The following is a 16,781-nucleotide window of genomic DNA, read 5'->3' as shown; positions in this document are numbered from 1 at the left end:
ATATTGTATTTTAATTGATTAAGTTCAAAGATTTGATGATTCATATTGTTTTTTCTTTTAAATATTTTTCAGGTGCACTTTGGTCTTTCTAATTACTAATTCTTAACTAATGACTTCAAATTAACATGCTTATAAATACATTCAAATGTTGATTACTATGACTTGAGACCTAAAATACTTATAAACATATATATGTATTTAGAATATATTTATAAATATATTATAATTTTTTGAAGATAAGTGATTAAATAAATAAAAAAAATTTGACACTTCAAACATCTTGACTCAGGTATATCTCATGTGAGAATTTTTCTTGAGTAATAATTTATTATGAAAAATAAAATTAGAAAAATAGGTAATATCTCCAAGTGAGCATTAGTACTCTCCAACTATTCCTTCCCCCACCCTACTAATTATATTAATTACCCCTACCTCTTTTTTTTTTTTTTTTTTTTTTTGTATACAGAAGAGGAAATGGACCAACGCCCAAATATATAAGGCCTCGATTAAGTAATATACATTTTGCACTAAGAAACTCCCAGTAAAGTCATCTCATGAAATACTCAGAAGCTTAGTAGAAGGGCGATGCAAATAGTAGGAATTGAGCAATTAGGAAAAAACCTGGTTGGCTAGAAGATCAGCACAATAATTTTTCTCGCGATAGACATGCTGAATCTTGACATTCCAATCCTTCATAACCATGTGGGAATTTATATTGATAGGAACCTCTACCTCTCTCTTTAATTATTATTTTCTTTATCTATAGAAATTCATATTAATTTATATGTATGATGGACTATTTTTTTAACATTATTAATTTGTAGTTATAAAATCAATTGTACCTTATAGTTTTTTTTTTCCATATAAAAACGAGTTACCTACTAACAGATAAACGAGTGAGTGAAAATCTATAATCAACAAAATATGATGTTGATATAGATAAAAAGTTACAAAATAGAAATAGACTTCAAATGAGTATAGATTTAATAATATATACATCCAACATCTTTTCTTGCCCCATCTCACTCTATACATGAAGAATAAAAAAATTTATTTTATTTTTAATTTTACTTAAATTAATCAAATTTTAATTAATAATTAATCAATGTATATATTTGTGATGTTATTTTATATTTATTGTTGAATATATTATGTTTAAATATTATTTTAAATGTATTTATTTTCATTAATGCTTATGCTATTCTAATTAAATTTTTAAATATTTTATAAATTTCTTTTAAAGTTAAAAATTACATGTAGAAGATTTTACCAGTATGATAAATAGTGGCAAACAAATTTTTTTTTTCTGTTTCAGATATGAAATGGATATAAACGTAGGCATAATTAATCTCTAAATCTTGCTTAATATAATCTTTTTGTCATTAGATTAATTTGAAGTATAATTCTTTTTAGATTAAAACATAAGTTTAGTTCTTGTAGTATTTGTTCTTGTTGGATTTGGTGCATACTTCAATTTTGCGATTTTTCTAGGCAACAGTAACCAAGTGTATGTATTTGTGTATGCATAAGAATTCATATAAGAGATGAAGTGGGTATTTTCTTTGTTCCAGACAGACTTCACACCAAAAGGAGTTCGAAAGCCCAGCTGTGAATGTTAAAAATTAATTTACAAATTAAAATATAATTAATTAGTTTGTTAATAGTTGAACCGCATAAATTAGAGTTTTTATATACCTTTTAATTTAGTGGTAATTATGGATCATAAATTAGATTTATTATATTTATTAGTAGTTATAATTAATCTTATAGTTATAATAGTGTTTATAAATAGACATGTACTTGAAATTTTTTTTGCAAAAATCACAATATAAAAACTTGAGTCTTCTCATTAGTTTCTCTACTTCTTCCTCCTATCACCGACAAAATGGTATCAAAGCTTGGTTTCTTATTAAAATTCTAAAGATAATTAGCAATAATCTATTTTCTTTCCAATTTCCTTATCTTACAAAAGAAAACTATGAGAATTGGTGTTTTTGTATGAAATTCATACTTGACTCACAAGATATGTGAGATATTGTAGAAAGATGTTTTACTCTACTCAAAGATAAAGGATCATTAACTCAAAATGAGAAGGATGCTTTTGCAAGAACAAAAAAGAAGGATCAACAAACTCTTGCACTCATCCATCAAAGTTTAGATGAATCTATATTTCTAAAGATGGCCGATGCTACCAACACAAAGGAAGCTTGGGAGATTTTGAAGATGTTTGAAGGCTAATGTGGAAGATAAAGTATGGTGTTGGGATATAAGATTTGGCCATTTGGACTTTGGCGCACTCGAGGCGATGGGAGAAGATAAAATGGTGAAAGGGATGCCATTAATCAACCATCCTAATCAATTATGTGAAACATGTCTACTTGGAAAGCATTCAAGAAGGAGTTTCCCAAAAGAAACTACTACAAGAGCAACCAAACTACTTCAACTTGTGCATGCCGATGTGTATGGGCCAATCAATCCATTCTCATTTGGTAAAAACAAATATTTTTTACTATTTATTGATGATTTTAGTAGGAAGACAGAGATATATTTTTTAAAGCAAAAATCATATGTTTTTGTTACTTTTAAAATTTTCAAAACTCTTATAGAAAAAGATTATGGTTGTGAAATAAAGTCTTTGAGAACAGATAGAGGAAGTGAATTTACTTCCAAATAATTCCATAATTTCTGTGAATCTAATGGAATTTGTTACTCTTTAACGGTTCCAAGATCACCATAACAAAATAGAGTTGCAGAAAAAAAGAACATAATTATTCTTAATATGGCTAGAAACATGTTGAAAGCAAAAAACATGCCCAAGGAATTTTGGGCTTAAGCAATTTTTTGTGCAATGTATTTATTTAATAGATCTCCAACATCAAGTTTGAAAGACATGACTCCCTAAGAAGTATGGAGCGGAATGAAACCTAATATCAACCATTTGTGAGTTTTTAGAAGTATTTCATATGCTCATGTTCCACAACAAGAGAGATCTAAGCTCAATGATCGAAGTGTCAAACATATTTTTATTGGATATAATGCAAACTCAAAATGCTATAAATTGTATAATCCAAGTAATGATAATATCATGGTAAGTAGAGATGTTAAATTTAATGAAAAAACGACTTAGAAATGAGAGAAAAAAGAAGAAAATGCTTATGATTCCTTTCCATACTTTGAAGAGAAAAACCAAGAGATCATGGTACCTTTTTGCAAAAGGCAACTCCACCTCATTCTCCAACTCATGTTACATCACTCATTTCTCAAGAAAGTTCAAGTGAAATGCCATGAAAGTTGAAAACCATTCAAGATATTTATGATGAAATTGAGGATATCAGTAATTTTGATATAAATGATTTATTTTGTCTTTTTCTTGACAATGAACTAATGAATTTTAATGAAGCCATCAAAGATGCAAGATGGAGACAAGCCATGGAGGAAGAGATCAAATCCATAGAAAATAACAACACATGGGAGCTATCCACTCTTCTTAAGGGACATAAAGCTATTGGTATCAAATGGGTCTATAAAGCTAAAAAAGATTCTCAAGAAAATGTGAAAATGTACAAGATAAGACTTATGGCTAAATGATACAAGCAAAAATATGGGATTGATTATGATGAGATTTTTGCACCAGTTGCTCGCATGGAGACTATTCGCTTACTCTTAGCTATTTTAGCTTAAATGAAGTGAAAAAAATTTTAACTTGATGTAAAATCAGCATTTCTCAATGCTATCTTAATGAAGAGGTTTATGTAGAATAACCATTGGGTTTTGTGATTGAATGACATGAAGATAAAGTGTTGAAATTGAAGAAAGCTTTGTATGGGTTAAATTAAGCATCAAAAGCATGGAATAGCTGTATAAACAAGTATTTTGAAGATAATGAATTTGTTAGTTGCTTTCATGAATATGCTCTTTATGTGAAGTATCATCTTAATAGTGATATTCTATTTGTGTATTTATATGTAAAAGATCTCATCTTCATAAGTAACAACCTAAGTTTGTTTGAAGAATTCAAAAACAACATGTTACTTGAATTTGAAATGACTGATATTGGACTCATGTCTTATTATTTGGGTCTTGAGGTGAAACAAATGGAAGATAGTATTTTTATTTCTCAAGAAGATTATGTAAGAAAAGTCTTATAAAAATTTAAAATGTTTAATTGCATTCCTGTGACTACGCCTATGGAATGTGGAGTCAAGTTATCAAAGTTTGATAATGGAAAAAAAAGTAGATTCCACTCTCTTTAAAAGTCTTATGGGAAGTTTGAGATATTTGACATTTACAAGACCTGATATTCTTTTTGCGTTGGACTAATTAGTCGTTTTGTGGAAGTTCCTACTACCTCCCACATGAATGTTAGTAAAAGAGTTCTACGTTACCTTAAATGTATTATTGATTTGGGTTATTTTATTCATATTCTAATAATTTCACTCTTATGAGATTTTGTTATAGTAATTTCGCTGGAGATGTTGATAATGGAAAAAGTACAATTGATTTTGTATTCTTTATGGGTAATTGTGCAATTACATAGAGTTTTAAAAAGTAAGCCCTTGTTATAATATCAACTTGTGAATCTGAATATGTGGCAACAATATCTTGTGTTTGTCATGTCATATGACTTAGAAGATTATTGAAAAAACTTCATTACACAAGACGAAACTATTAAAACATTTGTTGACAATAAGTCTGCACAAACACTAGCCAAGAACTAGGTATTCCATGAATGAAACAAACACATAAATGCAAGATATTATTTTATTAGAGATTGTATTGCTAAAAAAGGAAGTGGAGCTCAAGCACGTAAAGAATGAAGATCAAGTGGCGGATATTTTTACTAAACCGCTCAACTTTAAAGTTTTTCAAAATGCTACACGCTAATCTTGGATTGAAAAGGAGATTTGTAAATTAAGAGGGAATATTAAAAATTAATTTGTAAATTAAAATATAATTAATTAGTTTGTTAGTAGTTAAACTTAATAAATTAGAATCTCTACATATAGTAGTAGTTATAAATCATAAATTAGATTTATTATATTTGTTAGTGGTTATAATTAATTATAGTAGTTATAATAATATTTATAAATAATTATGTACTTAGAAATTTTTTTTACAAGAATCATAATATAAAAAATTAAATTTTCTCATTAGTCTCACTAGCCTATTTCTCTCTAGATCATTCTGAGGTGCGCAAAAAGAGAAGAAGAAGAGAATATGAGATGCTGCAAGAAGAGAATGTCAAAATTAATTGAACTAGCAGATTGACATTGTTAGTGATGGAGCAGGCGAACAAAAATGGCGACTCATGGGACTATAGGAGTGGTCTACAGCGAATAAAAAATATAAAACTTGGGACCTCAACTCAACTCGATGAAAATGATTTGCCATGGTTAATTGGTGGTGATTAATTAATTAGTCACCCGTTTCAATCTGGTTTTATCTATAGGGATTGGATTATAAACAGTGGCACTTATATATGTGTATATAAGCCTTTCTTCCATATGTATGTAATTAAGTTCAACTTACAGATAAGTTGAACTGGGGATGGAGCCACAAATCAAATTAACAGTAAGATTAATTTCTACTCATACATGTATACACACACACATACATATTATTGTTCATAAAATTAATTAATTAATTAATTAATTCTTGGAATAGTGAATTGTGGGTGGATCTCCTTACATATTATTTTCTTCATAGAAATAATATGGTGACTTTTTCTCATCGCACGAGGATTATTTCTTACGAATTCTTTCAAGTTTAGTGACATTAAAAATAATTAATTTATTACTTTTTTAATTAATTTAATATATATATATATTATAGTATGTCAAAAACAATTACAATTTTATATATATTTCGAATACATTGTGTTTACAACATCTGTTGTAGCGCCCGGAAAGGGGCTGGAAAAAAAAAAAAATAAAAAAAATAGATCTACGATCAGTTGCAGGGTGCACAGGTCTTTTCCAAAATAGATCTACGATCAGGTTACCGTCAGGTAAAAGTGAGAGCCGAAGACATCCCCAAGACGGCATTCCGAACCAGGTACGGACACTATGAGTTCCTGGTTATGCCGTTTGGGCTAACCAACGCCCCGGCCATCTTTATGGATCTAATGAACAGAATCTTCAGAGAATTCCTGGACCAATTTGTCATCGTGTTCATCGATGATATCTTAGTCTACTCAAAAAGTAGGGAAGAACATGCTCGTCATCTTGCCCAAGTCCTACAGGTACTCAGGGAAAAGAAGTTGTATGCGAAGTTGAGCAAGTGTGGATTTTGGCTCGAACAAACCGCCTTCCTAGGACATGTTATATCGAAGGAAGGGGTATCGGTGAACCCCGAAAAGGTTGAAGCGGTACTTGGTTGGGAAAGGCTGACAAGAGTTAAGGAAATTCGCAGTTTCCTAGGGATGGCAGGTTATTACCGCCGGTTTGTCGAAGGGTTCTCTAGTCTAGCAGCTCCTCTAACCCGACTCACAAAGAAGAATGCAAGATTTGAATTGAATGAGAACTGCGATAGGAGTTTTTCAGAGTTGAAGAAGCGACTGACTACTACACCAATGCTGGCTCTACCGAGTGGATCAGGAGGGTACACAGTTTATAGTGATGCCTCCTATCTGGGCCTGGGTTGTGTCCTAATGCAGCATGGAAATGTTATAGCATATGGGTCTAGACAGCTAAAGAATCATGAGAAGAACTATCCTACCCATGACTTGGAGCTTGCCGCCATCATACACGCCTTGAAAACCTGGCGCCATTATTTGTATGGAGAGACCTTTCAGATCTACACCGATCATAAGAGTTTGAAGCATATCTTCACCCAGAAGGATCTCAACATGCGTCAGAGAAGGTGGATGGAACTCCTCAAGGACTATGATTGTGACATCCTATACCATCCAGGTAAGGGCAACGTGGTGGCCGATGCCCTCAGCAGGAAAAGTGCAGGCACCCTAGCCCATCTGATGGTTTCAGAATGTAGGTCCATTGGGGCTACACAGCAGGTTCGCCTGCGAGACCTGAAGAGAGTCACATGTTTGGGCCACCTAGCAGTCCAACCCGAGTTAATCCAAAGAATAAAGGAAGCCCAGTCAGTCGACCCCGCCCTAGTAACCTGCAAGAAGAGTGCAGAACAGGGAGTGAGCTCAGAATTTCAGATCTCCGCCGACGGATTGATTCGTTTTAGGGACAGAGTGTGTGTCCCAGACGACAGTGAGTTAAGAAAAGACATCATGACAGAGTCTCATAGTTCAAGGTTCGCCATGCATCCAGGAAGTACGAAAATGTACCAAACTATGCGACCTCGGTTCTGGTGGAATGGGATGAAGAGAGATATAGCCGACTTTGTATCTAAGTGCTTGGTATGTCAGTAGGTCAAAGCAGAACATCAACGCCCGGGCGGGTTACTTCAGCCTTTACCGATTCCAGAGTGGAAGTGGGAACATATCACCATGGACTTCGTATCGGGACTACCCAAGGCACGATCGGGACATGATGTTATATGGGTAATTGTTGACCGACTCACTAAGTCTTCCCACTTCCTGGCCATCAGAATGACTGATCCTTTGACAAGTTGGCAAGAATGTATATCCGGAAGGTAGTCAAACTGCATGGAGTTCCAGTAACAGTGGTATCCGACAGGGATCCCAAATTCACTTCCCGGTTTTGGAATAGTTTCCAGCAAGCTATGGGAACAAAGCTGTCTCTTAGTACTGCTTTCCACCCCCAAACCGATGGACAATCAGAGATGATAATTCATACGCTGGAGGATATGCTCCGAGCTTGTGTCCTTGACTCCGGGGGCCATTGGGACGACCACCTACCCCTGATAGAGTTTGCTTACAACAACAGTTACCAAGCAAGCATCGGCATGGCCCCATACGAGGCGCTATACGGGCGTCCGTGCAGGTCGCCGATCTGTTGGGAAGAAGTGGGCGATAGAAGATTGTTTGGCCCGGATTTGGTAGAAGAAACCACGTCCAAGATAGTTAAGATCAAGAAAAACATCCAGACAGCTCAGAGTAGGCAGAAGAGTTATGCTGATACCCGGAGAAGAGACCTGACATTTGAGAAAGGCGACCGGGTGTTTCTTAAAGTCACCCCCTTCAAGGGAATTAGTAGGTTCGGCAGGAGGGAAAATTAAACCCCAGATATATTGGACCCTTTGAAATCTTAGACAAGATTGGTACCACCGCCTACAGACTTGCACTGCTTCCTGAGCTCTCCCGGGTTCATAATGTGTTTCATGTATCTATGCTACGTAAGTACAATCCGGACCCTTCTCATGTCTTGGCTCATGAACCGCTTCCACTCTGAGAGAACTTGTCCTATGAAGAAGTACCGGTCAGTATCACGGACCGAGAAAGCAGAATACTCTGCAACCGGGAAATATAATTTGTAAAAGTCATGTGGCAGAACCACACGCCCAGGGAGGCGACTTGGGAACTGGAATCAGAATTTAGGGCTCAATATCCTCATCTGTTTGATCAAGAGTAATGAGGCAAATTTGGGGACCAAATTTCTTTATGGGGGGGAGAGTTGTAGCGCCTGGAAAGGGGCTAAAAAAAAAAAAAAAAGGGCCACGTCGGCAGCCAAGTCAGCAGGCCCGGTCAGCAGTCCCGGCCAACCGGGACCTGCCACGTGGCAAAACTACGTCGTTCCAAAAAGGACCACGTTGGCGATCCGCGTGGGCGCGATCGGACGGCCCAGATTTAAACAAAATGGACAGCTGAGATCAAAAGGCAAAGGGTTATAAATAGAACCCTCACACCAGACCACAAACCCTAGCCGCCTGCCGCTCACCGGAGAAGACGAACCAGAAGCCGGCCGCCGCCACCCGTCGCCGCACCGGAGGAATTTCCGTCCGCCGATCGAGGTAAATTTCGTACTCCCGACTCGTTTTTCCACGCTGATTCCTCCTGTAGCCAAATCGGAGCCAAAATCCCGGCCAAACGGCCGGAATACACGATCGAAGCCCAGCGGCACCGCCGCGCCCCTTCTCGGTTTTTGCCTCCGATGAGGCCCTTCCCGGCCTCCGTTTGATGCAATTTTTATATCACCGTGATCACCATTCTTTTCTCTACAGGTTGACCAGAGCCGAATCACCAAAACACGAACCTCGCCAGAGAGCCACCGCACCCGAGAGCGCCGCCGCCGGTAAGCTCCATTTTTCCGTGATTTTTTGGCCCCCCGAGGGCCCTAGGGTTGTTTTTTCGCAGGGACCGATGCGAGTGTGGCCGAATTCGGCCGGAAACGGCCGAAAACAGCCAACCCGAGGCGAATCGCCGCCGCCAGCGGCGGCGCCGTCGCCGGAGCACGGCGGAGCCGCCGTGCCGGAGTTGCGATTTGGGCCGAAAGGGGCCCTGGGCCTAATTTGGGATTTCTTTTGGAACACGTGCAGGTACTAGTAGTGCGTTTCAGTTCCCCGAGAAAAATTCAGGGAAAATTAGGGACAGCCTGAAAGCGCACTGTGAAGCCGTGTTCGGACCCCGAAACGTGTAAGGACCCCTCACCCTATTTCCTATCACGGTTTTAAAGTTCAATAAATGATAAAACGGTATTTCATGAATCAACGAATGTGTGAAATTGCTTAAGGTCGCTAATGGAGCCCGAGTCTAGTATGTTTGTTGGTTAACTGTTATTTGGCCTGTTTTGCAGTTTTAAATGCAGCATGAGGTTCGATGTTTTCATTCTATAGTTTCGTGTGCATATTTTACTGTTTTATTGATTATGGATTGAATGACCGGGATATTGATGCTGTATGTTGTCTGTTTGGCATAAATTATCGTTTTGCTTGTTTGTATGTGATTGATAATGCTGACTGAGGGAAAAGGAGAATGAAAGATTATGTGAATGGAAATTGTATAATGTGTTCAGCCTGACTAGATATCCTGGGAGATAGTGGACGGACCGGGTCTGTAGGGAACCCTACCGGGATTGTGGTCTCCCATACCGGACGGGGTATGGAGATCTTATGTGTTTTGGCGCCCATACCGGACGGGGTATGGGGACGGCCCGTTTCACCCTCATACCAGACGGGGTAATGAGGTTTATGGTTTGGCGCCCATACTAGACGGAGTATGGGGACGGCCCTAGAATATGATTTCAAATGTTAAGGATTAACGGGTAGCGGGACCCCTACGGATCCCCATGGATACTAGTGGGCTGGTGGATTAGGAAAATATGTTGTGTAACGATTGAATTACGAAAAGTGTGATAGGTATTATGTTATACAGTTCATATATATGTTTTCATGATGATGATGATGTTATTGCTTTCGTATATTGTTTTATGAATTTCACCGAGGTAAGTGAATGGTAAAGGTTTTATTATTAATAAAAGGATTTGTTGTAAATTATGCTCCATTGGTCTTTTTGTGTTTTCTACCCACCTTTACCTCCGTGACGGTGAGATATCGTGATGTCCTTACTGGGCTAGTGTAGCTCATTCCTTATTTAATCATTTCAGATCAAGAGGACATCGTTCCCGAGCCGGTTCCGCAGGAGGACGACGAAGGGGACGCCTAAAGACTCCATAGTCACATTCGTAGTTTTTACTTTCAAGTTTCTCCTTTAGGTAGTTTAATCTTTTATATTTTGTGAGCACATTTTTGGTTTTAGTGTAAGGGATGTTAATCGAATTTTGTCTTCGCTTCCGCATTTGATATTTATATTAAAATTTCTATTTTAAATTTCCGGGGCTGCTACATCTGTTACTAATAGAAGAAGTATATATACATATACTGTAACACTCCAAAATTTTATTATTATTTTTATGAATATTATTTTTTATTTTATTTTAAATTTTTATAAATTTTAAATGAAATAAATGATTATTTAAGTAATAATATATGGTTTTAATTTAGTTAATTTAATTAAATAGAAATAAAAATAAAAATAATAATAATGATAAAAATGGGTAAAATTATTTTTGAGATTTAATTAAAAATAATTTTGAAAAAAAAGAGTGAAAATTTAGATTTTATGGGTGTTTTTGAAAAGAAAATCAGAAACCGAATGTCAAAACGTAATTTAAAAAAATTACACCACATCAAACAAGAATCGACAAAGAAATATGTCCGTTTCGGGCTCCATTAGCAACCGTAATTAATTATACATATATGTTTAATTTGTTTAAAATACAGTATTATCATTTATTCAAACTTCAATTCCATGATAGGAAATAGAGTGAGGGGTCCTTAATAGATTTGACACCGAATTCTAGATTACGTTTTGACTCTCGGTTTTCGATTTTCTTTCAAAAATACTCTCATAACCTAAATTTTTATCTATTTTCTCCAAAATTATTTTCAATTAAATCTGTAAATAATTTTTACTCTTTTTTATTATTATTATTTCTATTAAAATAAATTAAACTAAATTAAATTCAATAAAAAATTACATAAATAATAATTATAATAATAAAAATAAAATAAAAAGAAAGGGTTGGGGTGTTACAAATCAATTAAAAAAACTTAACCTCTCCTAAATGTTCATTTCACGCAGAAACTCATAATGATCTTTTTTAATCTGAGAGAAAATGATTGGTAGCATTTTTTTGCCCTTTTCCTTCCCTCCCCTTCTCTTAATTCAGACGCAATTTAAAAGTCAATTTTTGAAATGATGGAACAGTATCTCGACGTGTTCTAAAGAACTGATGGTGTTGGACATAAAATAATGAATTCTCTACCTACTTATACAAAGAATACATTGACAATAAAACTCCATCCATTGAGGGAACTGTCGACTTCTCTCTCTTTTTTCTTTTCAAAAAACAAAAAATAATTGAAACTATCTATAAAGCTCAAATCAGCTCAGGGTTATAGGCACCAGGAACCAAGTGTATGTATATGTGTATGTATAAGAATTGATAGAAAAGATGAAGTGGGTATTTTCTTGTCAGCTGCTCCTGCTGCTTCTGCTGTTTTTGTTCAACCATGGATGCTCAAGAAACATTATCAAGAAGCTACCGGGTTTCCCTGATCAACTTCCTTTCAACCTCGAATCTGGGTAATATTATATATGTATGTATATTTATATTTATATACTGCACCACCATCAACTTGTGAGTTAATTATACGTACATATAATTGACTAGTGAGTTTTAATATGTATACGTGTGTCGAAGTTAATGAAACTACACGCAGATACATAAGCGTGAGAGAATCGGAGCTGTTCTATTTGTTTGTTGAATCTCAAGGCGATCCCAAAAACGATCCCGTTTTACTTTTTCTGAGCGGAGGCCCTCTTTGTTCTGGCTTTTATGCATTTTTCTACCAAGTTGGTAAGTCTTCTACTCTATTTATTTTGTGTTGTATAAATTTCCATCCTTTTCAAAGTAAGAATGACAAGGTGTAGATTTAGGGTGAGTTTTTTTTTTTTTTTTTTTTTTTATATATATTTATCTGAATTCCGTTGATACGAATTTAAACATAAATTCACTCTAAACATGAAGTAGTTCTAATTATTATTTTTTTTTATTTTCTCGATTGTATCATATTTGTAAATTTTTTCATCAGATTCAATCAAATCATTTTACTATATAAATAAAAACATAATTTTTTTTAATATTAACAATGAATATAGTTATACTTTTTGTCAAGTCAGATCTGATCTATTATAAAATTACTATTTTATAAAAAAACAAAAATAATTATAGGTCAAAATTAAATTGATTGGATTCAATGTATCTAAATTAAAAATAATTATTCACTAACTTCAAATTTAATTAAATAAATAATTACGTAGAACAACTTTTACATAAGTGATAAATTTAGAAGAACTCTTTCGAAAATAAGTAATTATTGATCTAAATTAATTTTTTTTTTTTGTAAGTCAATCTTTAATTACATGGTTAATATTTTTACTTTCTTAATATGGAGTTCGAATTCTAAATTTTTACTTGTGTCTTACTCAATAAATATATATTTTATTTCTTATAATTAATAATAATAATAATAATAGTAAAAATATTAGTAATTTGATATAAATCATAAAATTTTGTTGCATGTAGGTCCAGTGTTTTTTAACACCGGTATCAACGACGGTGTACCAAGTTTGTCTTTATACCCTCACTCATGGACAAAGGTATAATATAATATCAATTTTATTTACATTTACTTATAAAAATTTAATATTTATCTAAAAAATATTAAATTATAATATTTGATTGAAAAACAATTAAAATATTAATATTTTTCTAAAAAAATTAATTATAATATAATTAATATATAATAATTATTTGCAGAATGCAAGTATTATATTCACAGATGCACCTGTCGGTACCGGTTTCTCCTATTCAAAGTCGGAGGAGCTGACCATCTCAGATTCCAAAGCTGCAAGTCAAATTCACATATTTATAAGAAAGGTAAAATAAAATTAATATATTATTTTATCATTTATAATTTAATTATTTATGTTACAAAATTTTAGTTTTAATTACTACATTTTCAAACTTATTTTAATTCACAATTTTTTATACAAATAATATTAATATTTGTTTACATTTAAACTAATGCAGTGGTTTCAAGAACACTCTGAATTTAATTCCAATTTATTTTATATTGTTGGTGATTCGTATGGCGGTATGTTTGGTCCAATGGTTGCCACCTATATTTTAAATGGTAAGTTTTATTTTTATTTTTTAAATTTTTTTTCAATATTTATAGATTTCTAATTTTATTCACATACATATATATATATATGTGTGTGCATAGACCATATCTACAGACAATGACACTTATATATGTATATATAAGCCTAATGGGTCATACAGTTTTTTTGGTTGGTATGTATTTAATGTAATTAAGTTTCAACTCACAGATAACGAAATGAGGATGGAGCCACATATCAAATTAATGGTAAGATTAACATTGTTATAATTCATAGAATTAATTGATTAAGTTAATTAAATCAAATTAATTAATTCTTGGAATAGGGATTTGTGGGTGGATCTCCATACACGGATGATTTTCTACATAGAAATAATATGGTGACTTTTTCTCATCGCATGGGGTTCATTTCTGACGAACTCTTTCAGGTTCATTAATGTTAAAAATAATTAATTAATTATTATTTTTAATTAATTAATATTTATTTTAATTAATTTATTATATAGTCAGCTAAAGACAACTGCAATGGTATTTATGTCGATGTGGATATTTCGAATACATTGTGTTTCCAACATCTTGTACCAGTTAAAAAGGTATATACATATATGCATAAATACACAAACATACATATATATATATATATATATATATATGCATATATATCTAGAAACTAAAAAAATATACTGTGAATTTGCAGTGCATAACCGACTTAAATTTGGAGAATGTAGTGAAACCAAATTGTGGGTTTGTATATTGTGATGGCAATTTTATCTCAGATGGAAAACAATCTCCAAAATCATTAATCTGGAATTTTAGTCTTTCATCGAGATCTCATCATCACAACTTATCTCTACCAACCTTCACTTGTCAAGACTTTTGTTCAAAAAAGGTCTCTTATACATATATATATATATTTATGGGTGTTAAATTTATTTTCTTATCTTCTTTTTGACTTGCTTTTTATTGGATGCATGGTTGCAGAAACTTCTACACCAACTTGCTTACGAATGGGCAAATAATAAAAGAGTACAAGAAGCTCTTCACATTCGTAAAGTATGAAACATATATAACAGAATATCATGTATATACATATAATGATACTCACACATATTGCGATAATGGTGAGCAGGGAGCAGTGGAAGAATGGCATCTTATCAATTTTGCCATACAATGCAACACATATGATTATAATGTTAAGAGCGTTGTTGATTACCATCGCAATCTTACCAAAACAGGATTAAGAGTTTTAATTTACGGGTAAAAATTTAATTATCTTTTATTATTAGTAATTTTAATAATTTTTTTTTTAAGACTCGAAATAAATATTATTATTATTTTTTTTTTTTTTTTGTAGCGGTGATCACGAATTGATTGTCCCGCATTTATCTACCGAGATGTGGATAAAAAATCTCAATTTACTAATAGATAGTGATTGGCGACCTTGGGTGGTTGATGATCAAATTGCAGGGTAAGTAAGTTGTGAATATTCTCAATTATATCATTAATATTATAAATTTTTTTAAAACTAAATTTCTTTTATTTGCATGTATAGGTACACAATGACATATGCAAATTCTGGGTATCATCTAACTTATGCAACTGTTAAAGTAAGAAAAGATTAATCTTGATTTATTGTTTTAATCAAGGAATTAAATCAAATTTTATTGTGATTAATTATATTTTTATGTATATACAGGGTGGAAGCCATTCTCCTACTGAGGGCAACGGTAGAGAATGCTATGAAATGTTTCTGAGATGGATCCAGTCTTATCCTTTGTAGGCTGGAAACTCTCCAAGCTCAAAATTTCTGAACTAAAATAAATATTATATTGTTCAAATGGAACGTGTACTCAAAATATTTTGCAGTATTTAAAATTGTTTAAATTGTTGTTTTCAATATTTCAGTTAAACATAAGTCTGTACTTTTAGATTCTTATCATTAATTGTGTAACGAATCCGGAAATACCAAATTAAATAAATTACAAATAAAATGCAGAAGCAAAATAAATAGTTAGGGTTTACATTCCTTACACGACAACTTAAATTACCAAATAGGACTACGGGAATGATCATTTTGAAGGAAATACAAAAAATTAAGGAAACAAACGAAAAATAAATAAAACAGACATCCTACTCGTAACCCTCTTGTGGATCGGGCTCTGGATCCTGATCCTCTTGATATGAAATAGTTAATAAAGGAATGAGTTACACTAACTCGAAAGAATATCACACTACTCACCGACAAAGAAATAAAGGTTGGTAAAAAAATCAAAACAACTAATGGAGCTCTTAATTTAGCCAAAATCGTTTCTCATAAATAAAATCACTTACCATTTACTTACCATAACGATATTTACAAAACAATTTATACAGACAATAACATAACACATCTCATGATTTCATATGCAATTGCTTGAAACAACAATTTTCTCTTTTACCAGCTTATTAGTATCCATGAGGGTTCATAGGGATGTCCCCACAACGCATGAACCCTTTCCTTTAACGTTTCCAATTAATGGGCCATCTCTATACCCTATCTGATATGAGCGCCAAATTACTAAACTTCAATATCTCGTTCGGTATGAGGGTGAAACGGATCGTCCCCATACCCCGTCTGGTATGAGCGGCTAATTTTCAAGCCTCGATACCTCGTCCGTTATGAGGCAACGTTTACGGTAGGGTTCCCTATGTACCTGCTCTGTCCACCATCTCCCAGGATACCCAGTAAGGCTGTCGTTTCATCCATTCACTTAATCACACAATTTTTCGTTTACCTTAAATTTTTAGTTTCTCAATTCAACCGTAAACACATAAAACAAATAATACATGCATTCAAAATTATAAAATCAATCAATCAGATACTATTATGCATTCAAACTATAAAAATCAATCAACAGTGAATAATTTTTCGTTTCTTACTCCATTAATAATCCGTAATTAATTATGGATATTTTTTAAATTGTACAAAATACCGTATTTTTATTAATTTAACTTCAATTCCATAACATAGAATAGGATGAGGGATTCTTACTCAAATTGATGTATGAAATGCTAAACATGTTGACTGCGCCTACTGGCAGTCCCCGAATTCCCTGAATTTTTCTTCGGGGATTAAAATGCACTACAAGTACCTACAAATATCCCAAAAAATCTAAAATCAGTGT

General features: G+C 33.4%; 1 protein-coding gene across 3 annotated transcripts; it reads left to right on the top strand.

The window, feature by feature from the left end:
* Positions 1-11,691: 11,691 nt before the first annotated feature.
* On the top strand, positions 11,692-15,514 carry LOC110808560 (serine carboxypeptidase-like 17). Of its 3 annotated transcripts, none has more exons than XM_088222622.1 (14): positions 11,692-12,016; positions 12,154-12,290; positions 13,020-13,093; positions 13,254-13,373; positions 13,527-13,629; positions 13,829-13,866; positions 13,944-13,997; positions 14,124-14,210; positions 14,315-14,506; positions 14,599-14,670; positions 14,747-14,874; positions 14,972-15,085; positions 15,170-15,224; positions 15,314-15,514. In XM_088222622.1, exons 1-14 carry the CDS (start codon positions 11,886-11,888, stop codon positions 15,395-15,397), a joined length of 1,389 nt encoding a protein of 462 aa, XP_088078748.1. In that variant the 5' UTR covers positions 11,692-11,885; the 3' UTR covers positions 15,398-15,514. The 3 variants fall into 3 exon arrangements, with proteins under 3 accessions (XP_088078748.1, XP_088078749.1, XP_088078747.1); XM_088222621.1 differs by having other exon boundaries at positions 11,693-12,016; positions 13,944-14,045; XM_088222623.1 differs by lacking the exons at positions 13,944-13,997; positions 14,124-14,210; positions 14,315-14,506.
* The last annotated feature ends 1,267 nt before the right edge of the window (positions 15,515-16,781 follow it).

Source organism: Carica papaya, chromosome 6 (assembly GCF_054855325.1).
Source record: "Carica papaya isolate Zhongbai chromosome 6, ASM5485532v1, whole genome shotgun sequence".
NCBI classification, from domain to species: domain Eukaryota; kingdom Viridiplantae; phylum Streptophyta; class Magnoliopsida; order Brassicales; family Caricaceae; genus Carica; species Carica papaya.
This window is presented reverse-complemented; position numbering and strand designations above follow the sequence as displayed.